General features: G+C 41.8%; 1 protein-coding gene across 11 annotated transcripts; it reads left to right on the top strand.

Moving 5' to 3' along the window:
• The first annotated feature begins 1,406 nt into the window (after positions 1–1,406).
• On the top strand, positions 1,407–24,932 carry LOC114853652 (microtubule-associated serine/threonine-protein kinase 3-like). Of its 11 annotated transcripts, none has more exons than XM_029147274.3 (28): positions 1,407–1,729; positions 3,618–3,707; positions 8,053–8,141; positions 9,512–9,584; positions 11,230–11,250; positions 11,651–11,729; positions 12,173–12,330; positions 13,812–13,887; positions 14,156–14,365; positions 15,330–15,431; positions 15,757–15,889; positions 16,301–16,368; positions 16,517–16,608; positions 16,828–17,036; positions 17,239–17,377; positions 17,628–17,760; positions 17,879–18,044; positions 18,120–18,221; positions 18,732–18,854; positions 19,001–19,113; positions 19,287–19,453; positions 19,641–19,762; positions 19,869–20,066; positions 20,144–20,370; positions 20,543–20,665; positions 20,767–20,903; positions 21,050–21,234; positions 21,375–24,932. In XM_029147274.3, the coding sequence occupies exons 1-28, from the start codon at positions 1,683–1,685 to the stop codon at positions 22,469–22,471; spliced, it is 4,479 nt and encodes a 1,492-aa protein (XP_029003107.1). In that variant the 5' UTR covers positions 1,407–1,682; the 3' UTR covers positions 22,472–24,932. The 11 variants fall into 11 exon arrangements, with proteins under 11 accessions (XP_029003107.1, XP_029003106.1, XP_029003105.1 ...); XM_029147273.3 differs by having other exon boundaries at positions 1,409–1,729; positions 9,515–9,584; positions 19,866–20,066; XM_029147272.3 differs by having other exon boundaries at positions 1,409–1,729; positions 19,866–20,066.
• The last annotated feature ends 57 nt before the right edge of the window (positions 24,933–24,989 follow it).

The raw sequence follows: 24,989 nt of genomic DNA, 5'->3' as shown, positions 1-24,989 counted from the left end.
CACACACACACACACACACACACACACACACACACACACACACACTTGTACTGTGCACATGACAAACTGGTTAATGAAACTATATATCAACAACAAATATTTTCAGAGTTTTACCAGTGAACGTTTAGAGAATAGGCAGAAATCAATTGCAGGTAAAACATGTGCCATCTATTCAGGGTTTAGTCCAAATGAACTTTGACCCAAGCCTGATAATGTCCAAGTTCCAAGGTTTTTTTAATCTTAGTGCCAAGGACATTTATATAATATAAAATGGAAGCTAACTTACATTAAATATATCAAATCAATTTGGCCATAAATGTTTTTCAATTTAGACATTTGCCAAAATTTTTACTTATTACATACAGATACAAAATACAGACACCACCATTTTTTAGGTCCTGCTTTTATTTTGGAAAGCAAAGTGGTTAAACCGGATAATCAAACCTGAAAGCAGCGTTAATCATCACTAGCGTGAGAATGTGTACTGCTGGTGAATCATAGTTACATAATTGCTCTTTGATAATTGCCCTCCCCTAAAAGGCAAAGAACTTCAGAGTAGGGCTTCAATTTTGATTTGCGCTTCAACCCTTTTGTCGATGACAAATCTCTGCAGGCCTCGTGCAAACTCACAAATTGACTTTCAAGTGTGCAGTTATTGGAAATCGCACGCGCACTAACACGCCCACGTGCAATGCACACACACACACACACACACACACACACACACACACACACACACACACACACACACACACACGTCACCTGGAGGACATTAACAGCAGCTGTGCACACTCTGCTGCGCGTGTTTGGTAAATCCACTTTAAACCCAGACGGTAAAACAGCTCTACAGCAGCTCTGCTTAAACGAGAAATGCCCAGAAGTGTGATATTAAATCGCACTGGCGCACGTGCGCATCCGCGACGGCTGTTTTCCCTCCACCACAGTCGTCTTAAACACTCTCTCCACGTGCATGTGCGCTACTCACGCGCACGCACGGGGCGCAGCGGAGCGTGGTGCAACGGCAGCTGTCACGGTTTCCACAAGAGGTATTCCCCAGCCTCGTCACGACCGTCAGCCCGCCAGCGTCCGCGCGCAGCGGAAACACACATCAAATTAGCAGTATGTGAAGAAATGCGCCTAAAACGAGGCTGTGTGACAGATGTACACAAATGAAGTGTGTGATCACGTGTTCCAACCTGACTTCATCAAACCTAAACATGTGTTTTTGTTCTTTTTCGTGAAAATCATCGCGTTCGACAATCGCATCTCAGTCCCCGGCGTCAACGACAGGCTCGCTTCTATTAACAGTCACCCACCGCCGAAATTGATTGAGCCGCCCCCCTCCGGTCGACCCCCCCTTCCTCCCTCTCTTACTCCCTTCCCACCAGTCACATGGAGGTTAGCGGTGACCCGTCGCTCCCTCGGTTTAGTGGCAGTCGCTCTCTGGTGCGCCTCGGAGACAGACGAGCGGCGAGACGCGAGGAGCCGCTGGTTTTTAAACGATATCGAGTATTTTAGAGTCGAATCCTTCGAGCTGCCGGAATCGAATCAAAGTCGCTGGTAAACGATACGTGACGCGGGTTATTTTTAGTCATTACCCACCGCGGCGATGAGCGGCTGGAAGCCGGGCGTGAGAGCTGCGCTGTGAGTAAAGTGGAGTCAGCGCTTGTTGTTCGGCAAGAATGAAGTCGAGGCGAGATAAGCTGAAGATCCCATCTCTGACTCTGGAGTAAGTTGTGTGTTTGCGTCTGTCGTGTGGTGCTGTGTTTGAGTTTGAAGTTGTATGAGGAGGGAAGACCAGCATCTGCTGGAGCGTTGTTGCATTGAGGATGGATTAATCCTCATCTTGCTCCAGGCTCAGCTGGAGACCAAAACACGCAGCGGAGCCCGGCGGCTTCTCCAGGCTGTTGGCGTTTCACCGATGCTTCCATTGACCAGCGTCACTTTAGACGTGGTTCTGTTGTGTGTCAGTAGTCTGTAACTTTTCGAGTATTATCAGAACTGCTTGTTTTATTATTGTTGAAACCTCTGTAGACAAATTAATCAGGAAACACAGGCAGTATTTATGTCTGAAGTTATGGCAGTTTCACCGAGTACTTGTACTTCTCTTCTACACCTGTTTGCTTTAATCCAACTAACGTTGATTTCCTCATGTCTTGCGTTTTTCCAGCTCCATTCTCTTTGTTTGGTGTCATTTTAGTTTCCTTTTTTAACTTCACACTGAGTCTTCACTCCATTTCCTGCATGAATCACATGCTCCCTCTCAGAGAAATAGCTTTCAGCCTTTCAGATGTTATGGTTATGTTATTTCTTCAGAGCAGCTAACCTGTGATTTCTGTCTCGATCAAAGGACGCAGCTGCAGTCTTATATCCGCCCACTCTTCCTCCAGAGATGTAGACTTTTTGTGGGGAGGAGAGTACCTGCTACTGGATGCTCATCCATAAGGCGTAGGAGCTCCCTTCTCACATCCACATTCTCTGATCCAGCCACTGTGGATCATCTCAGCAGAGCATGCGCCGTTAGACACTTAGTTTCTGCCTGCACAGATACACAGTGGTTTCAGACAGGGAGGGGTCCAGGCTCCTACTGTTGGCTGTTGATGGATAAATTAGTCCAGACATGTTTGTGCAAACCAAACCTGCAGCTTTTAGAGTTCAGGGTCGACAGCAGTTGTACTAGAACAGGGACAATAAGATGACTTGAATATTTTAATCAGATTAATTATAAAAACTGATTTCACATGATTTAAAAGACAGGATTTGTTCTGGTGTCTTGCTATTAAAGGTTTATAGTAGCTAATGCACCAAATCTACGAGTTGGACTGAATAAACTTCTGAGAAAAGCCTGTCTTTATGGAGCACACATAAAGTGGCAACAAAATGTAAACAATACAGGATTATTCACACAAGCTCCATTGATGTTTTTTCTTTAGGGGTCTGAGGAAGAAAATTGTGTCGAGGGGAATTTTAATGTGTAATGTAATGAGTTGTATGTGTTGTGTAATTATGAGCCGACACTGCAGAATGAGGAGTCTTTGTGCAAGGAGTTGTTTTCCCTACCATCCTCCCTGCATTACTATGACAACACGTTCATTAGTGCTTTGGTAGCCAGTGCTGTGTTTAGCACTGAGGAGCCTCTGCAGCACTGAGACAATAGCATCACTGTGGAGGCAAACATATCGGAGCACTGGAATCAATAGAAAACGGCTTTATGCGCTGAGTCAGCATCAGAGGAGATATAGACCTGAAGATGCTGAGTGCGCATATTCTGAACCCAATGTGAATAAATAAAATTATCTTAAGTCAAGATCATATCGACATGCAGCGTAAGATGGAGTGTCAGACAGTCGTGTGACTGTGAAAGTTTGTGTGTGGATGATGAAAATTCCTGCCTTGGGTGCTGACACCCAGCTACTGACTTCCCGTGGCATAAGAGCTCCGTAGTTTTGTGTATTGGCCAATTATCTGCAACCACTTTGCGATGAACAAACAGCAGCCAGAAAGAAAAGTGTCTGTCACCATCAACTCAAGATGGATATTAGTCCAGTGACAGACGCTAGCGTGCCAGGATGCTGAGTCAGCGCATTAATCCATGCGGACATGTCTTTGCCTTACAGTTTGTCACCCACCTGCCAGAGCCCCACACTCCTGAGCCCGTGCAGCCCCTGCAGCCCCTGCAGCCCATTACAAACGCTTCATCCCTGGAGGTAAGACATTACGCTGCCTCTGCAAATACACTAGCGCACCAGATATTAACTGCTGCAGATAACATTACTACTTAGATTTCACTTGATAAAAGTGACAGTGAAGTCACTAATGTTAATGAGCCAAAGCAAAGAGGATGCTACAAAAATGTGCTGGCGTCATAATATTTGCTCACTAAATCAATGAAGCATTGGATGAACAGTACAGTATGGCTTACTGTAGCAGTTTTATTCTTAAACCTTTACTGAAAAACCAACCATTCAATTTTTCTGAATGGTTTTCCTGTGTAAAACATTAACAAATCTTGGAAGTGGGAACAAAGGAAATATGCACAAAGTCAGAGTTGTTTTTTTTCTATATTAACACTTATGTTTCACCAGAGAAGACCTATCATTTATTAGTTTTCTCTATGTGGGTTGCTTGGCAACGGTTCTGGGTGCTGTGGAGGAAGGCAACTGCAAACAGAGGCGGCTGCATCCAGCATGTTTCTGGATGTGTGAGCAGAGCTGCGCTGTCACACCCACATACTGTAAAGTAATGAACCATATTTACTGTTAATGCAAAACTCCCCAACACAACACAGTTATTCATATTCGCCAGTTTTGTTGGCAACGTTCTTTACAGCTTTTTGTACTAGACACCCCCCAACACAACTGAAGTCTAACCCTTGCTCTAATCCAACAAAAACATAATTCTAATCTTCACCAATCTTTTGGTAAGAAAATACTTTTTTCTTCTCACTATGAAATAAGCACAAGAACCCACACATCGCACATCACGGTTAAGAGGCATTTTTATTATCATGCATGGATTAATTAGACTTTATTTAAATAGCTCATTTTATAGGTTAAAGCTCTTAGTTAAGTTATATTGAACCTAATTGTTTTAACATATTTAAATGAGAGATGTAATACAATTTGTAAAAAAATAGTGTGGAGTTTTAGCATGATTCTATTTTTTTAGTATGAAATACAAAACAAATTTATCAAGAAATTGCTCATTGAATTAAAAAAAGTAGAAGCAGATGAACGTGGGTTCAGGATGAAGATTGACAGAAGCAAAGAGCAACATTAAAAAGCAACTAATTCGTTTTTTTTACAATTTTATATGATTGTGTAAATGCCCAAACCTGCAAAACATAAAATCCTGATATTGAAGGTAATGACAGCATCAATCAATTCTAATACATTATAATGTCCTTTTGATGGTATATGCTGTTACAGTGGTGGCATGCCTCTTACAGTGGATATACGCTGATGTTTTTGTTCTGATATAAAAGTGAATGTGAAATGAATGCATACACAGTGGGTATAAATAGATGCAGGCCTACACCCCGTTAACACTAGAGGTACTGTATGCAGTGGACTGTACCAGTGTTAGCGTTATGTCTGGGATCCTCCCTCTGTCAGACGCCTTATGGTAGCACCCAACAACATCTTATGTTGCTTTTACGCTCTGTCACTATGCACTGATTATATAAAATATAAGGGATTGCTTCTATGACAGTTGGTTTTAGTCTTTTTTTGCTATGCATTTGTAAATATATACACTTGTAGTCGAACATAAATGAAACAAATAAAATTTTTGAGGTACCACAAATACATCGTCTTCTCGGGAACAGAACTGTGACTGTGTGTATTTAAGGTTAATACAGCTTACAGCAGTCCAACACATAAACAAAAGACAATGTTTAGAGCATGGCCTCGTATTTGCTTTTAATAGTTTTGCAGGACTATTTTTATATATTTTTATATAAAATGCAACGTTAAACCCTAATTTTAAACCTGCTTAGAGATTATGCAAGAATCTCCTACTCCATGTGATGTCATCTGGAGTTTTAGATTTGTATTATGTCATTTGAGTGACAAGGCATCGAAAATTTAGATCAATAATCTGTAGGATTTTTTTCATTTGAATAATACTAATAATACTGTTACCTTTCTGTATAGATTCCTTACTTACCCTAAATGGTAACTTTGCAGTTGAAATGATAATGAATGATTTATTTATTTTAAACAACCATATAGAATAATCAATGCAAGGAATATTTATTATGTCAATATTACGAGCTGTCTTTTATACTCGAGTCGCGAAACGCGATTGCACCAAGCGTTCCTTGAACGCAGCACCAGACTCCAGTTCCCTCACGCGGACGCACGCGCAGCCAGGAACGTCTGATTAGACTTGGATAAAAGTGAGCCTCCGCTGTTGCGACGGATCTGTGTGCACGGTGCTACACGCTAGACTCCTCGCTCCGGAGCCGGTGTGTCGGTTACAGGACTAAGACCCGGGCCAAAAAGCTCACCGAAGGATGTAACCGCTGCCCGGGGAGCCGTTGGCACCGCACGAGGCAGACAGCGCGTGAATACAAAAGGAACCGCCGACAAGGGGACGTGATGGTGGGGAGAGCAGCAGCAGCAGCAGGAGGGGGACGTGGAGGAAGAGGAGCCCCTTTCACAGCGACCCCAGCCTTCATTCCCCGAATCTAACATCAAGTCTGAAACGGGATTATGCGAGAAACCCTCCAGCATGTCGGATCCAAGTCACTGGTCTGCCGCGCCGAGCCAGAATAAGTCCCATTTTGTTCCGGTAGCGTTGCTGAAGCGCTCGAAAAGGTAGTCATAAGAGTTGACACATTGAGGTTAAGATTGTTTATTTTGGTGTCTGTTCCGTCTAAATGCTGTCATGATCAGTTTATAGCCTCCATTGAGGCTCACACGCGTAGTATTCGATGTTAACGCGTTCTCATGGACGTTGTGCTAAAACAACATTTGGCTAGCTCCTCTCGGCTCCGCACCGGCTTTATCGCTAATCCGGTTTCTTCGGGACGTCTCGGTTTGTTTATATTCAGAACACGGCACAGCTGGAAGCAGATTTCAGCTCAGACGGCAGATGCTGCTAAGTGGACATCACCCAGAGAAATGCCTCACAAGTGAACTTCACTGTGTTGAAATGTTGATGGAGGCAGCAGATTTGTTGTGCCCTTTTGGAAGAAGCCAAGCTGCAGGCGCATGTAGCTTGACTTTCTTAGCTTAGTTTGCCTTTCTTTGCTGCGTAAGGTAGATAAGGCTAAAGAAACGGTGTTTTTTAGAAAGAAAGGTCCGTTTTAATTTGTCTCTGTTCACATGAGTGGCTACTGGCTTTATTTATAGTGTAATGATGACGATGACTGGGAGAGTTAGATTCAACCTGCAGCTGTTCTGTCTCATACAGGTTCACGCAAACTTGCAGTGGGCTTCGGCTCTAACTCAGATTTGTTGTATAAATTATAATTTGAGTAGCGATCTTTTAGAATGTCAAAATTACTTGACTAAGACCCAATGCCGTTTCACAAGTGATCCAGTTAATCCACTCATGGTTCACAACCAGATATATACAACTCTACAGGAAACACTGACCTGTCTTGAAATGGCCATAACTTTTATTTTCAGCTGATGTCTACGGACCCTATTAAATCACAGTATGAGGAAAAGAAATGAATTGGACTTGTTACTTTAATATTGGAGGGAGATTATTTAACTGTTGAGACTTGTGTTATGATAAAATCTGCTCATTTGAATGCTGGGTTAGGGTTAGCCCTTCTTGTCATGAAGGGATGGGGGTCATGTAGCAGTCTCACCTCTTTTTGTGCAGATTGAATGGTGGACCTGCCGGACCTGCTGTTGCTGCTCACGCTTCCTTCAGCCTCTTAATGTTTTGGCTGTTTAGAGTTCTACTAATATAAATATTTTAAAAGCAGACCTGCTCTGTATTTTTTTAAAGACCATTCCCGTGTTCTGCATTTGTACCACCGGCAGTTTTTACCCAGTCAATTGAACACAAAACACTGTTAATCAATGGGAGCTACACCATGCTGAGATTAATCACAGTCTTAAAGTTTCATCTTAATCTTCCCATTGTCATAAGTCTTTTGTGTCATAAAACTGGAGCTCACTACACAAACACGAACTGACGCAACAATGCAACCTGTGTTGAGTCAAACATATAATTAATGGTGGATAAACCACAGACCAGAGTGATCACACTGCTCAAAGACAGACACCAGGTTATTAGATTTACAAACACAGGATTGCTCCTGTCATTTGTAAATGACTGGATAGCAGACAAATAGAAACATCGATTATCTTCTACTCTGCGACTATCTCAAATCCATACACTACCTATTAAAATCCAGAAGTTGCAGAAATGTTTTGGATTGTTTATGTACAACATGCTTATTAATCATGACATTTGCATTAGGTTCAGGCCACAACCATATTTTTAGATAAAAAGTGATGGCAGATTCTGATAAGGGATGTGTGTTTTTATTATTTTCCTTTTTTTCCACTCCCTTGCTTTTTGCTCTAGCTGTCGCAGCAGCAACAGAAAGAGCCTTGGTGTTGGGACACCGTCACCCACGCTTTCCCGGCCCTTGTCACCACTCTCTCTTCACACTGGTAAGATCCATTTTAACATTTTGTAACTTGTAATCACAATTCAATCAGAATTTATTCAATCAGAAGCAAGACTGCAGAAACATGTTGGACTTGGCACAGACTCAGCTAAACCTGCAGGGTTATCCAGCAACATAAAACCACCCTGATGGAGCCAAGTGCACATAGCAACTAGAATGTAGTTTTTTCATGACTGAGCAGTGGTAAGAAGGACAAACCTGCTGTTTTCTGTCTCGTTTATGTGATATCTGCCTTGAAGACACAAGTCTATTGTTGTACTCCACTGAATTAGTGATGTCATGTGAGTTATGCTGTTGGCAGCATATGGTTGGTCAGACCAGTTTTATTCGCGTCTTTTGTGAGCCCAGAAAGCCTTGAGGATTTTTTTTTACTCTTTTGAATGAGATTTGGATGTTGATAAATATAATGCTTAGCCCATGTATAGCTTGAAGAGATGACCCTCTCATTTATCTAAATATGTAAAAAAAAAAACATTTGAGCCTAGACCTTTTCAGAAGCTCTCTGCAAATTATCCCAATTGTTGAACATGGAACTTAGAATCTGTGTGATTTGCTAATGTAATTTAATACAGTTGTGCTCACCATGTTGTGCAGCTCCTCTCACGTGCACCTTGCCCTCTCACATGGTCACTAATGCAAGATGAAGCTTGTTCAACTGGTACCTGAAGCTGTGCTATGGCCAGTGTCTAATTGTGAAAACAAAATATTCAACAGCAGCTGTAAACTAGCGTCTTAAAAAAAAGTAACCGATAAACATAAACAAATAAAGCAATCAATACCTATTATGAACATATTTTTTCATAGTCATACATGATATAAAACATACCGTGTACATTTGCGCCAGTAGGTAGAGTGTAGCCTTTGCTTTTAACTTTAACCTGGAGGTGTTCAGTGGTTAATTTGGTGTTGAAAACACAAGTTCAGAGAAAATTTGTAAGTGGTAGGTGTCATCCTCCTGCGTTTTGGATCAACAATATCCCACACACTTTTCAGCCTCTTAATACTTTGAAACAGCTTTACTTTATGTAAAGAGTTAGGTTCAGAAGCTCTGCGACCCGCAATGTGCAGATGTAAGATTTATTTACCAGCCTCCATTTGGCTGCTTAACCATACACCTAAAGAGGCAAAATCCCTAATAGACTCAGACCTCACAATGCTGTTTCCAAACACGATCAGCTTTTTCTTTGTGATTATGCCTAGAAAATTGTGACCAAGATGATTAAGGATTTGTGCAGTACATGTGAGGTCTTCCTTTTTTGAAAATATCAGTATGTAAATAAAACTATACGGTTACCTCTGTTTCATGTTTTATATTTTGAATTGTTTCAGTACTAAGCTTCTTTCCTCCTTCAGCAGCGAGCAGTCCTCTAGACAGCCCACGAAATGTGTCCACCAGCGCTTGCCTCAACTTCCCGTTTGCCCGGAGGTATGTTATTACTTTATCGATAGATTTTTAGCCAGAGAATGTTGTATATCTAAATGCAACCTGCTGTGTTTTATGAGCCTGTATTATCAGAACCATATTTCGTTTTGCACATTCAGACATTTCACTTGTTCACTGACTTTTTATGGCACACATCACAAACAGTTATGTTAAATTTTTTACAATGAACAATGTATATATTTTAACTGAATTAATTCTGAAAAGGATTAATTTAATTCTAAGTGGAAATACAGTTTCTCTAGCTCTTTGGCATCTTTGCCAAGTAAACATTTATGGTTATCACATGTAAACAACAATGGTTATGAGTAAAACACTTTCTATAACATTTTGGATTTTGTTTTAAGAAAATTACAATTACGTGCTGGAGTCAGTCATATCCAGTTCCAGGATATCGTCAATTCATATCAAAACTGACCAACTATCCAATAAAAAAAAACCTAAAAAATGAATTTGTAATTAAATGTAATGTGTGACGGTTTCCTGTGAGCTTTGGTTTGTTCTTCATAGAAACAGTGGTAAGGTGAGGAAAGCTGACTCAGCCTGGAGCGTTCACACCTTCACCTCCTCTGCCAGGTCTGCTCACAGCAGACTCCTCCTCAGCACAATAAGCGCAGTTAAATACAGGGTAACCCTGAAGCACAGTCGCATCGTTCAACCTGGTTCCCATGGAAACACGCTTGTCTCACTCCTGGCATGTGTAGACTACAAGTGTGGCAGCACTTTGAAGACAACCAGTTTAAACTCAAGTGTTTCAGGTGCTTCATTCAAACATGATGAAAAAGAACAAGACAAGCGATGCATACTCCGTGACAAGTGCAGTGAGACCACAGTGGGTGGTGGAGTTTTATTAAAGTAAATTATATAAAGATCAGAAAACCTTTATTTGTCCCACAGTGGGGAGTTTTCCCCAAAGTCCATGTTTCTCTTTCCCTGTTATAAGAAGGTTTTACTGTTTTGGCCCTATACTTTATTTTAAATATGGTGGTAGAGCAATGTAAGGCATTCCCACAGTATCTGCTAACCATTGCTGTAGTAATAATAATAATAATAATAATAGTAATAGTAATAGTAATAATGCACCCTGTTGCTCAAAGTTACACTGCAGATATGTTGATATTCATTCAGTAACCTCAATGAAATGAAAATTAAAAAAAAGTTATTTTCCAGCCTTTATTCATCGGCTTGTTTTCCTTGTCAATTTAACCTCAGTGAAAGCTTCTTTCTGACTCAGACTGTTACTGCAATTATCTTTTATTTAGAATTTGGCACTGTGGGAGCTTTTAACCAACCCATGTGTTTTCTGTTGGTGTGTGATTACTTCCTCAAATTAATGTCCTTTCGGATTTTAATGGAACGCTTTGCTACAAACTCTACAGTAACAGCTTTTTACTTACTTCAGCTTTAGTGGAGATTTGTTTGTGTTATGTAAACTGTCCTCAAATTAATTCAGTTTGCTAGTTGCTCCTTGCATCTGGACAAATGAAAACTGGCAAGGAAGGCAACATTGTCAGTACCAATCCCTCAGCTGAATGCCAGAGGTCATAGGCTCACTTGCGCAAGATTCCCAGAACTCACTGAAGCTCTTTCTGTTCTTTTCTCATTTTCTCTCTTGCTGTCGTGATCTCAGTCACTTGGCCCGTGCAGACAGGTAGCTTCTTTACATTTTCTTCACGGTTGACTTTGACTTTTCACGTGTGTTTTTTTTTTTTGTTGTTTTGTTTTTTTTTATATTCCACACTTTCCCTGTTATATATGTTCATATAAATTCTTGCTGTTCCCTTTGTGTTTGGAAAAAAATAAATTATTGTTAAGATATTTCTTGACTTTCTAAACTGTTGCATAAAGTAAAATACAAAAGAACTTTTTGAATAAAGTAGTGGCACCAAACACCCTGTTGTATACCTTCTGGTTAAGAGAGACTTTAATTTCATGCTTTTGTGGTCGCAGGACTTCTCCATCATCTCTTATGTAAGGAGTTTTGCATATGAAATGCAGAGTAACGCTTGTCCTGGTGAGACTTATGTAATATGCATGTCCGTTTCTCTCAGAGCTGAGGGCCGGAGATGGTCCCTGGCATCCCTCCCTTCATCTGGCTATGGAACCAATCCTCCAAGCTCCACAGTTTCAGTAAGTCGCCCTAATGCGTTCCCATGTTTTCCTTGGTCAGTATCTGGTGTCAGGCATCTCTAACACCTCACTCTAGCCCAAACATCACTTTGATTGCTGCAGTAGGACACGATGAATGCCAACACCAAGATGACAAACCACTAATTGTTTTTTCCCATCATCTGCTCGAATGACTCACTCTCTCAGTCTGTGGAACACAGTGATGGAAGCAGTACACACAGTCTGTGTGTATGCATGTTAATGATGAGATGAAGTAGCTGTGATATTTATCAGTTTGAATACTTGTAGTGATATTTTTTGTGACAGCGTTTTAACACAACACACATCACATATTTGCCACATTAACAATGTACTGAGATCTTGCTTTCTATTTTTTTTATTAATCAGATGTAGTCATTATGTTGGTTTACCAGGCATTTAAAAACATATATTTGTGTCTGTAGTCATCCTCCTCCTCACAGGAGCGTCTTCACCAGCTTCCTTACCAGCCGACACAAGATGAGCTGCACTTCCTATTCAAACATTTCCGCAGCACAGACAGCATCACTGATGAGGACGGAAGGCCCTCCACGATCATTCGGCCTCGGTCTCGGAGCCTCAGGTAGAAAATTAAGTTACTGTTCAGTGTCAAAAAGCCACATTCAAAAACCCAGTTCACCATTGCTTTTCACATTTGATGCCCTAAAGCATGTTAATGAATTCTTTGCCAGTGCACAGCAGAGATGTGCAACCATTCTAGTTGGCTACCTCATAAATCTGAGGTGCCTCCGTGATTGTGCAAAGCTGTTAAAGGGATTAAAAATTATCAATGAAAGGAAAACACTAAGTGGAAGTTGTATAGTGTATATTCAGTCAAATGTTATGGGTGTAGGTGTTTTTATGCTGATGGTTGTTTCAGATTGTTCTAAAAAAGGGGAGAACTACAGTTTACTGAGCTAAAACTTAAGTGCAGTGTTCTGTTCATACTGGGCAGTATTTTTACTCCGCCCCACTGACTAAACTAAGTGTGACTTTTAATTATCACCTACAGTATGACTACTTGGTGTCTGTGCTTACACAGTAGAAATGCATTACTTGTGCACTATTTGAGTGTTACTCGTTTACTGGTTACAAACTGGTTCAGCGCTTGCAGATCCCATGAGAATGTGTTTTTCAAGCTAGTCGAAACATGTGTTTCATATGTTCACATGTTTTGCTCTGTTCATGAGGACCTGTCATTAAGTAAGTGTGAATATTAACCTTCTCTATGGCCAACACACTTTACAAGGAACAAATGTCTCTGATTGATGACACACACCTGATACCAGCAGGCAGGGAGCGATCTGACTGCAGAGGTGTGCGGTTCTGACAACTTTTGTCTGAGTCTACACTCCACTTTGTGCGATTCTTCCTGCGTGCTCTCTGTTTTGGCACCGTGTTGTGCCATGTGTGGGCGTGCTAGCTAACAGAGAGCGCCTCAGGGATCGAGCTGCTGAACTGTAGTCAAAGGTGGGGGTGGTTTAGTGTAGGTGGGGGCTTGATGCAGAGAGCCACAGTGAGCTGCATCAGTGTGTGTTGGGCGGCAGCCAGTCAGACTAACATAGGCTCCTTTCATGACAACAAAATGGCTCAGGGAGCCTCTTTGCATGTAATAGGTTTTCCCTTCGTCTGTTTGAAGCTTCATCAGGCAAGATTTTTCTGTAAAAATACACCTGTCTTATTGAGCAGTGTTGCAGCAAATGACTAACTGTGCATGATGGCGGTGATTCATGCAGTGTGGCCAGAAGAAGCATCTTTTTGTCAGTATAGAAGCATCTAAAGGAGGCTCATTAAACCTGATAGTTAAATCCACTCTGATTGCAGTGTAAGCGCTGCTGAAATTTAATTCTTTTAGTAGGGGGCTATAACTGACCCAAAGAAATCACTTTTGAATTTAAGGTGAAGTTTAAATAAAATCAAAATTGAGTTTAAGTGTAAAGCTTTGTTTGAAGTGAACTGTTTTAATGATGCAAACTTTTAAATTAGGTATTGAGGAACAATAACATAAGCCAAAATGAGCTTATGTTATTAGATTTAATAACTGTTGCTTTGTTTCTGTTGTAGCCCTGGGCGTTCAAGCGTCTCCTTCGATAATGAGATAGTCATGATGAACCATGTTTACAGAGAACGTTTTCCAAAGGTAAGGTATCGATAATCAATATTTACACTGAGGAGATATGTCTAATGCTTTAGCTTAACATAGATGTTTTATTCAGAAACCAAATATGCCGTAGAAACTAAGCCTCAGGTTTTAAAGAACAAATCTCATCGTTTGGCAGATTATTTGTTGAACTGGTAATGATCAACAACCATATTAATCATCCCACAGTAATATTATTTGGTGCCGTGCAGAGTGAAAGCATGCTGGCTGAGTGTCCTGTTTGTTTGTGTGCTTGTTCTACTTGTAGGCCACAGCCCAGATGGAGGAGCGCTTGTTGGAAATTGTCACCCACTGCTCTCCAGACAGCTCCCTCCCGCTGGCCGACGGTGTGCTGGGTTTCATCCAACACCAGCTAGTGGAGCTGGTCAGAGACTGTCTGGACAAGTCCCAGAAAGGCCTTGTTACTTCCCGCTACTTTGCTGAGCTCCAGGAGAAGCTGGAGAAGCTGCTTCACGAGGTGGGGAAGCCTAAACAGAATATAATACCTTAAATTGATAGAGTTGTGTAACATGACTTCAACCATCATCTGAATAGCTTCTGCATATGAAGAATAAAGCTATCTCTTACACCAGAGACTCAGATGTGATGAAGTTATGAAAGAGGATTGATCGAACTGTGGTAAAATGTGCAGTCAGGCACATCACTCAATACCCACGTGATGCCAAGGGCAAACACAGTGAATTCGTAGTGAAGTTTGCCAGTGATTGTGAGACTCACTTTTGTCACAGGTCTTATTTGTGTTGCGATAAAACGTTTCTAGTTTCTATAGCAACCTCTTCCCCTGCTCTCGGCACGCCGTCAGACAGAAGGCATGGCTAACTTGCTGTACCTCCAGCTGAACTGATAAGTCTGTTCCCATACTGTGGAACAAATACTGTTATACACACAGTACTCATTTTTTGTGCCAGGGCCACTGTGTTAAAAAATGTTACATTTGTACTCATAGCGGTTTGAGATTTTAGCTTTATGGTTTTCTAGAAAAATCTTTCTCTCACATTGCTCCATTGTGAATTCACAGAAGAGTTTTGCATAGATATATTCTGTGGTGTTGTTTTGGTCCAGTGCCACTGTGTTTAGTGACACTCCAGCTGTCTGGAAGAAAGTCTATGTATGACTCATTAAGGATCCACCCCCCACACACTGGTTATTCTAATATTTCCTGATGGTTCAAAGTGATGTCTCTGTGACGCAGTTCTGTCAAGCAGCATCTCACCTTTCTGTTGATGCCATATGTATCTGCCCTGTACTTATATTAAGGTTGCAGTACAAATCACTACTATATTGTAGTTGCTAGGTAAACACATTTTTCAATCTTGAACAGTTCAAACTGTATTGAGCATTTTGTGATGAACTAGTTGCTCAACAGTACTGATTAAAAAAAGCTTGACTCATTTTGCCCCTACTCCCCCACGGCTTTCCAGGCCTACGAGCGTTCTGAAAGCGAGGAGGTAACCGTCATCATCCAGCTGGTGAGGAAGATCCTCATCGTAATCTCTCGACCAGCTCGTCTGCTTGAATGTCTGGTAAGCACACGAGACACTTTGAGAAATGAGGAAGTCAGTCTGGCTACATACCACTAAATTTTTTATACATATTCTTTGATAATTGCTTCAAAGTATAGATTTGAATAGGCACATTACTTAGAAATTAATGCTAATATAATAAGGTATCCAGGTGAAAGGAAAAAGGTGATCTGTTTTGAAGCTTCTTACATGAGAGCCTGCGCGTGACTCTAACCTGTGTCGCTCATGTGTATTACAGATTTTGGTGGGGTTTTTTTTTTCTGTCTTGATTTTCTGTCAATTATGACATTGGCCATGACTCATGAGACCTGGTTGTTGTTTACAGGAGTTTGACCCGGAAGAGTTTTATCATTTACTGGAGGCAGCAGAGGGTCATGCCAAAGTCGGCCAGGGAATCAAGACCGACATCCCACGATACATCATCAGCCAGCTGGGTCTGACAAGAGACCCATTAGAAGGTGAAAGGATTTTCTCCTAATTACAAAATGAAAGTTTGTCATCATTGCATTAAAAAGTTATTTTTAAAAGATCTTTCACTACAGTAGTAAGTTGTTTTTTTACTATTGCTTGCCATTGATGCCACTTTATTTTCTGTAGTTTGACATAAATGCAACAAAAGAGAGAGAAACAATTACTTGAAAACATAAACATAGTTGTAGCTGTACAGAGAAAGTAAAAGTAGCCTGAAATTCAGGTTCTGTCAGTTCAGTGCCTGCATTGACTGGTTTCTTTGCAGCCAAATACTAGGTACAAGACATGGCCACCTTCAGATGGATCAAAGCAGTTTTACAGCTTTGAGCTTTCGTCAACCCTTTTTCTCTACGTGGTTAAAACAATAAGACTCTAACAAATTCATCTCTATTTTCTAGAAATGGTGCAGCTTGAACAGTATGATGCTGGCCCTTCAGTGTCAGTGGAAACAGATTCTAACGTGGAGGCAGGTTCCTTTTTTTTTTTTAATCATTATAATGCTTGTATACATGCCACTGAAATGTGTTTTTGTACTGAATTTGAAAAATAATAACAAAAATCTCTCTTTGGCAAAATTAAAGAGAGAGAGATAATGTGTCTTCTTTCTCTTCTAGAATAAGGCACCACAGACTCTGACTCCAACCCGAAGAAAACCTCTTGAGAGTGATTTTGAGACAATCAAACTTATCAGTAATGGAGCTTATGGGTAAGAACAACAAGATTACTTTTGGTTTTTTTCAACTGAAGTAATTTCTAAAGTCTTTTGGAGTCTCACAGCAGCAAATGTCTCACTGGCTGCTGCAGTTTTCACCATTTTAGTTTATAGATACAACCGTGAAAGCAAAGCAATGTCCTAATCCTAAGGTTTTTGCCAGTGTTTTCATTGATGTAATAGTAATAACTGGTTTAATGTGGGTTTTGACAGGGCTGTATATCTTGTCCGCCACAAGGAGACCCGCCAGCGTTTTGCCATGAAAAAGATAAATCGACAAAACCTGGTCCTGAGGAACCAGATCCAGCAGGCATTTGTGGAGCGTGACATCCTGACTTTTGCTGAGAATCCTTTCGTTGTGTCCATGTTCTGTTCCTTTGAGACACGACGCCACCTGTGCATGGTCATGGAGTATGTAGAAGGTAAATTTGAGAGAGCCCACGGCATGTCTCACTTTTTAGAGTGAGAGTTTACATTATATACAGCTAATCAACTACAGGGTTCATTTATACATAAAAAAAGTTTGATGTTGTTTTGGCAGCAATGTGCTCAGAACGTACCGGGCAAACCAAACACCGTTTTATAGTCTTCTTCTGCTTTTTTTTTTTTTTTTTTTTTGCTTAGGTGGAGATTGTGCTAACTTGGTGAAGAACATGGGCCCACTGCCGGTAGAAATGACAAGGATGTACTTTGCTGAAACAGTCCTGGCTCTGGAGTACCTTCATAACTATGGCATTGTTCATCGGGACCTAAAACCTGACAAGTGAGAAGACACATCAGCTGCTAAAAGTCACACAATGGGATTTATGATGTCTGACTTTTTTAACTATTACTTTTTAATCAGTTTTCATTAGTTTAATTTAAACATAATAAAATGATTACACAAACATGTTGTGTTCTGTAATGAGGCCAAATAAAATCTTTGTGTGTGCAGAATACAGTGAAAGAACGGACCTTTCAAAGGTTGAACAAGGGGAACAGTGTTTATTCATGTTCATGTCTCTTTCCAACAGTTTATTAATTACATCAATGGGGCACATTAAGCTGACAGACTTTGGCTTGTCCAAAATTGGCCTGATGAACATGACGACCAACCTGTACGAGGGCCATATTGAGAAGGACACCAGAGAGTTTGTTGACAAGCAGGTGAGATGCTTTCAGATATCACAGACAAACCGTACTTTGCTTTTAGGAATAATCACCATACCTTGCTGTAAATATGGAAGTTTCTGTTTGTTTAATGCAAATTTGTGTGTATGTACAGGTGTGTGGCACTCCAGAATACATCGCTCCGGAAGTGATCCTCCGGCAGGGCTATGGTAAGCCTGTGGATTGGTGGTCAATGGGAATAATCCTCTATGAATTTCTTGTGGGCTGTGTGCCGTTCTTTGGAGACACTCCTGAAGAGCTTTTTGGACAGGTTGTTAGTGGTGAGTTTTGAAGCAACGATAAAAATGTATTGCTGATATTAGAACTATTGCACAAACATTTTATGTAATTTTCAGATGAAATAGTTTGGCCAGAAGGAGAAGACACCTTACCTTCTGATGCCCAGGACCTCATCACCCGCCTGTTGAGGCAAAGCCCTTTAGACCGACTCGGAACTGGTACTACTGATTAGCACTGTTTAAAAAAGCCACAGATACATTGATAATGGTGTTTGACACAGTTGGATTAAAGAATGCTGCTGTTTTTCTGCAGAGAAGTAAAATTCAGTCACAGATTTTTGCTTCAGGCAAGAGTGGAAATCAAATCAATGTTTTGTCCTTGAACTTACACTGCTACAGTTATTTAATTAAATTAATTAAAATCATTCAAATTTATCATCTAGCTAATCCATTGTGCATGAATTTTGTTATGGCAACATATAATGTGACTCCAAAGTGTAAAAGGTTCCTGTGTGCACAAAATTAGAGAAGAATCAGTGATTCACAGTAAAGAGAGATGATTTGTTAGTGGCCACCAAATACAAATTATTTGCATTGTAGTCCTGTCTTTGGTTTTAAAGAAGCAAAAAGCAAACTATTGTGATTGACAGTAGGTGGTAGTTTGTCTCTAAATAGAAATGAGAGTCAACTGAAGTGTTGTAATTGGATAAATGCACACAATGGTTGCAGGTGGAGCCACAGAGGTTAAATACCATCCATTCTTCCTTGGTTTGGACTGGAATGGACTTCTGCGACAGAAAGCTGAGTTCATCCCTCAGCTGGATGCAGAAGATGACACCAGTTATTTCGACAGTAAGTTATGATACAAAACTCTTTCCGTGTACATCTTCGAGTTGGGCTTCCTCTTGCATTAATTCAAAATTTGTGTATTTGCTAATTTGAAAAAAAACCCATAAATGTCTTAGACTTTGAACTTTTTTCCTTTGGTCTGATTTCAGCCCGATCAGACCGCTATCGTCATTTGGCATCTGATGAGGACGAGGAAACAAACGATGAAGAGTCTTCTTTGGAAATCAGACAGTTTGCTTCTTGGTCACATCGCTTCAGCAAGGTAAAGAAAAACATAAATAAAAACAACAGCTTATTTGGTTTAAAATTTTGGTATAGGCTTTTCCTCTCTACTGTGAATTATAAATAACCTAACTATCAACACATGTCACAAAAAAAAGTCAGCAAAAGAACATTTTCACACCCTTTCTTTTCTTTTCTAATTTTCCTTTTCAGGTCTACAGCAGCACAGAACATCTGGCGACGCCGTCCAACCTAAGCTTCTCCTCTGACCGCAGCCACAGTGAGGAAAAAGATGACCGTGGGGACATTGGAGGTCTTGGTTCCTCTCTGAGCCCAGCAGATGGCAGTGCAGAGCATAGACACACTGGACGCATGGCCAGGTAAATGTTTTGGTTTTTTTTGTTTTAAATACTGTACACTGAATGTCACTAGAACTTTTAGTTCCTGTAGCTTGTTTCAGATTGTGTGTTTTTTTTGTTGTCTGGAACTTGAAGCACCTGATTGTTTGTGTTAAGTGTGGTGATAGGTCAGGTTGATTTACTTGCCCAGTTGCTCTTTGGTTTGTAGCCTTCGCCCGCGGGCTTCCTCCAGCTCCTCCCAGTCTGAGCGGAGTCCCAGCCCTCTGGTCATGAGCAGCACTCACAGCCTGGAGACGATGCCCCGCTTTGCCCTATCAACTGATGATGAGGGTAAATCTGGACTGACATGTCTTAATGGTGCTTTTAAAAATCTGGATTTGCACTTGGAGGCAGTACACATTTACATCTTTATCACTAATCTGTGTTATTGCAGCAGAAGTGGTTGTTTCAAATCTTCGAAGAATTAGGATTCGCAGCAACAGCACCGGGGCCAAGCACTCCTCCCCCAAGGAGCCGACAGGCCCTCGACGCTTTGGTAACCAACTGGAGACACCAGACAGACAGAGGCTTCCCTGTGGAGGAAAGGTTCCCAAGTCAGCTTCCGTCTCAGCTTTGTCTCTCATCATTACAACAGGTACAGAAAATAGTCGCCAAGTCATAGTATCAATGTTAATTGGACACCATTTAGTTTACATTTGCTGTTTGTTGCAGATGACACGCCCAGCGGCCTCCAGCCCAGTCCCATCTCTCCTCGCTCGCTGTCCTCCAACCCCTCGTCTCGAGAGTCCTCTCCCAACAGGGATCTGTCTCTCAGCCCTGCCAACCTGGGGCCACCCATTGTCATTCACACCTCAGGAAAGAAGTATGGCTTCACCGTGCAGGCCATCCGCGTTTACATGGGCGACAGTGACGTCTACACAGTGCATCACATGGTGTCGGTGGGTACACAGTCTGTAGCCAAGAAGCTGGCCAGCAACACACATGAACAGTTGACATGTCAAATGATTTGTTTACTGTCGTGATGTTAGGCCAAAAGTGGGAGGTATAAAATGCTGGTTATATAATACAGTGAAACCTTTCTCTTCACACTGTTTGTTGCTGTTTTAACAGAGTGTGGAGGAGGGCAGCCCAGCTTACCAGGCCGGTCTCCGCACTGGCGACCTCATCACCCACGTAAATGGAGAGTCTGTCCAAGGCCTAGTTCACACAGAGATGATAGAACTGCTACTGAAGGTACATTTGACCTGCATTCACAAGCTGTCCCTTCATTTGAAATTTATTTGAGTTGTTTTTCCTACAAATGAACCCGTCTTCATCCTTTTTAAACTGTGCAGAGTGGCAGCAAGGTGGCGCTTCAGACCATAGCCCTCGAAAACACATCAATTAAAGTTGGTCCAGCTCGAAAGACGAAACATAAAGGCAAGATGGCCCGTCGTAGCAAGAAGAGTAAGAGGAGAGATAATTATGACAGGTGAGAGTCAGGGATCTTGTTTTCTTTCACACCCTGCAGGCCTGCAGTGTTATTCTTCTGAGCTGTATTACTGCATGGATGTACTGGTTTACTGGTGAATGTTTCTCGCCTCACCAAATTTATTTTTCATCCTCTTCATCACCAAGACGCCGAAGCATCTTGAAGAAGCTGTCTAAGCAGAGTACTGTGATGCACAGCAGTCGCAGTTTCTCTTCAGGTCTCCATCACTCTGTTTCCTCCAGCGAGAGTCTTCCTGGCTCCCCGACACACAGTCTCTCCCCTGGCCCTTCCACACCTTGCCGGAGCCCTGCACCAGACCATCAGATCATTGGTGAGTACGTGTGGGTTAAAAACACAAACGGTCATCCTACAAAACCTACAACTGATGCCATTGTGACTACTTGTTGTAGTGCTCTGGGGAAATGATGGAAAAAATTGCGTTCACATAAAACATATTTTGCTTCTTTCCAGAAAATAACTCTCCTCAGAGCACATCTCCTTGCTCCAGCTCTCCCAGTTCTCCTGCTGCACACATCCGCCCCAGCTCACTCCACGGCTTGGGCTCCAAACTCAACACGCAGCGCTACAACAAGGTGGGCCGCAGAAAGTCCACTAGCAACATACCACCCTCACCGCTGGCCTGTAACTCGTCCTCCACCCAGCCCCTGTCTCCACAGCGCTCACCGTCTCCGCTGCCGGGCTTCGCCAAAGCTCTTCACTCCTATCATGGCAAAACCCTGTCCCCACCCACCATTGTTAGACACGGTGTCCGACCACGCAGTGCTGAGCCACCTCGTTCTCCTCTGCTGAAGAGGGTGCAGTCAGCTGAGAAGCTGTCAGGGGTGTATCATTCTGATAAGAAGCAGTACGCCCCCCGGAGGCACACCCTGGAAGTGCCATTTTATGGTGAGAGTGATCTGCTGGGTGACTCTGAGGCAGAAGTTGCTTGTGGAGGGTCCTACATTGGGACTGATCACACCAGACTGGGGGGATACATCAGTAGCCAGAGAATGAGGGATTCTGGGAGTGAGCGGTCAGAACAGCTGGTCGTGATGAGAAAGCTCAATCTATCAGAGAGGCGGGACTCCTTTAAGAAGCAGGAGGCAGTGCAGGAGGTGAGCTTTGATGAGCCAGAGGAGAAGACCGGTACCACAGTTACCGTCACCACTACATCGCCAGGAACTGGAGCAAAAGCGACTCAACTGCAGCAGCATAGAGCAGCCTGGGTGGTCACTCGACCTCAGACGAGCGAAGAGGTGGAGCTCGAGGTGCCAGTGGTGAGGAGGTTCACACTGGTGCCGCAGATCGCTGTGCAGGGCTCAACGGAGAGTGAAGAGCAGGATGAATGGGAGCCGTGTTCAGACGGAGAGGAGTCCACAGAGACTCCTGAGCTCGATGTCGATGTCCCCGATGCCCCATCTCTGCAGCAACAGACAGGACATTATCTCACTAACACGTGCCGCAGTCAAAAAACAGAAACCAGTTCCAGTGGTCTTCAAACTGGACCATCAGCAAAGAAGACTGACTGCAAAGAGGAAGCTCCACAAAAGCAGCATCAGGGAAATTGATAGACTGTTCATTTTAACATCTTAAAGTCTTTTAGCTGTAACATAAACCGGTGAACTGGAAGCTGTAAACTCATTCACAAACCTTTCGCAGAGAGAAGTGAGTGAGAGGTAAATTTACTTGAATTTTGTATTGTAAATATTTGCCTCAAGGCATTGGATTGTTTCTGGTTATATTTATTATATTTGTAAACAATGATGAGTTGGCAATAGGGAAAGATGGAAGTTCTCATTGGTTGGGCAGCTAATGCTCAGCAGTTTTGTAAACATGTGGTTTTATGTCTTTTGAAATATTTTTTTTATAAATGTCTATTTTTTAAAGAAATGGTTGTGGTACAGAGTAGTTTGATAATGCTGGGCGAAACTGGACCAAAAGGTACGTTGTTTTAAAACCGTGGGCCGTGCTTGTTTTTCTCCTGTGTCTGATTAAATGTGAGCAGCAGAGTCATACTTGAGCTTCATAAATCCAAGAATGACGCTTGCTTCACACGATGAGCAACACGATGTGTAATTTCCAAACAGATGTCAGACAGACCCTGCAGTTGTTTCTGCCACGTAAAGTGTAATACACAAACTCATCGTACATTAATTATGTCACAAAACAAAAACACGGCTGCAATTCTTCCATTTCTGACCTTATCGGAATAATTTTTCATGACACAGTGATGAATAATGTTTTTCTATGGAAAGATTGTTGCTGCACGTCTCTTAAAACATGGTGCATGGTAATCAAGGTATCAAGAGCCACCATGTGTGACTTTAAAGTACAATCTGTTGTTAAAGGGTTACATAGTCAACCCAGAAGCTGTATTATGGGCTGTAGTAAGTGCAGAGTCCTCCAAGCGTGCTTGTTGGGTCAGACCGTGCTTTCAGTGCAGTGTGGTCTGTTTTTACCTGCTGGTAGTCATGAAGCTATTTCATGAAAGATCTGTATGAGGCTGTGGATGTTGTAGGATCTTTCACGGCGTAGTCTGTCTGTAACAGGGATTCAACTCGGCTCTGCGTCCTGCTGTGATGTCTCGTACTCAACGCATGCATGTTGCAGAAAAAAAAATGTTGAGCAACCAAATTGAGGTCTTCCTCAGAGCCAGGAGGGAACGACTCGACTGTCTTCTCTTTGGCTTACAATGTTTAGGCATTTTAATCTTCTGTTTTGTTGCTTTCTTCACGGTGTGTCAGCTACACTATGCCTAAATGACCTGTTTCTACATAATTGACTGTGTAGTGGTGTTTACATTGGGGAGGAAAGTGCACTAATGTATTTTGATATGACTTGTTTTATATCTAAATGTTTAAGCTCCACTGAAAACGGCAGAGGGACACATTTTCAGTATGTTGTGTTCAGACCCAGGGCTTCTTTGAACAAATGTTTGTCTTTGTATAGTTCCTATATTTGATGTGTATTTTGATAACAGTGTTGTATTGAAGGACATGTTAATGTATAATGACAATGACAATTAAGGGCACCAGGATTTGGATGTGTCTTCAAATGAAAGGAATGAGCTCTTGTTTGTTCCTAAACGCCTCATCAGGACTTCAGTGTTTTCCGTCCTGGGCCGATCGAATTTACTTTTCAGACACTTTTTGAGGTTGATCGTCTTCTTTGTCAGTGGCTTTTGTACCAAATATCTCTGGAGTCTTCTGTTGCTCTAGCATCCGGTTTGCTGATGTGTAACTTCAGCTCCTCTTCCTTCTTTAAAAGCTCAAATCTTGTGATGGACGACCTGACGGGTCGTTGTGTGTAGCCTGCAGACGGACAGGTTCAGTTGTATTTGCAGTCTGACAGAATTGTTTACAGTGAACAAACATTCTTTGTACTGTACAAGCATTTTATATCATGTGGCTGTTTAGGATAAAACTACCATCTTTGATACCATAGGAAAAGAAACTTCTCATGACAGTGACATATCTGTTTTTGTTTTGAAGGAACGGTTCTTAAAGAGTAATTTAACACCACGCTGAGAAACAGTTTGTGTTTTCACATCTACTGCAGTTACGCAATAGAAAGCTTTGATTAACACAGCTGCAGCAAGTGTTACCTCACCTGGTTTGTAAATAATTTGTGTTCACATTTGCTGTAGCAGTGCACAACTAAAGTAGACGTCACCGTGGACACCTGCATTCTCATAGACGTGAACCATGAGGTTCAGACAAAGCTCCTACCTGGATACTGTGCTGTTTTTAATGGCTCTGTTCCTGTAATAAGCTGCCTTCTCACATGATGTCAACACTCTGCTGATCTCTGCCCAAAAACGCAGCGCAGTCTCAGATGGCGATGAACTTACTCTTTTAGAACCAGCTGGTCATACTGTTGTACATGTGCATGTGGACTCCTCTGTTCAGTGCATGCTGCATGAGACAAGCACACATCTGTAATACTTGATTGCATGGTATATTGGCGTGGTCGCCCTGTACTGTGTTTTCTTGTGCAACAAATAAAATTTGTATTTCTCTTTGACCCCCACTTGGCTTTGACTCCACTGGTGTTAAAGGTTTCTAGCTGTTTAGTTTGTTAAAGCAC

This window comes from Betta splendens, chromosome 4 (genome assembly GCF_900634795.4).
Source record: "Betta splendens chromosome 4, fBetSpl5.4, whole genome shotgun sequence".
NCBI classification, from domain to species: Eukaryota; Metazoa; Chordata; class Actinopteri; order Anabantiformes; family Osphronemidae; genus Betta; species Betta splendens.
This window is presented reverse-complemented; position numbering and strand designations above follow the sequence as displayed.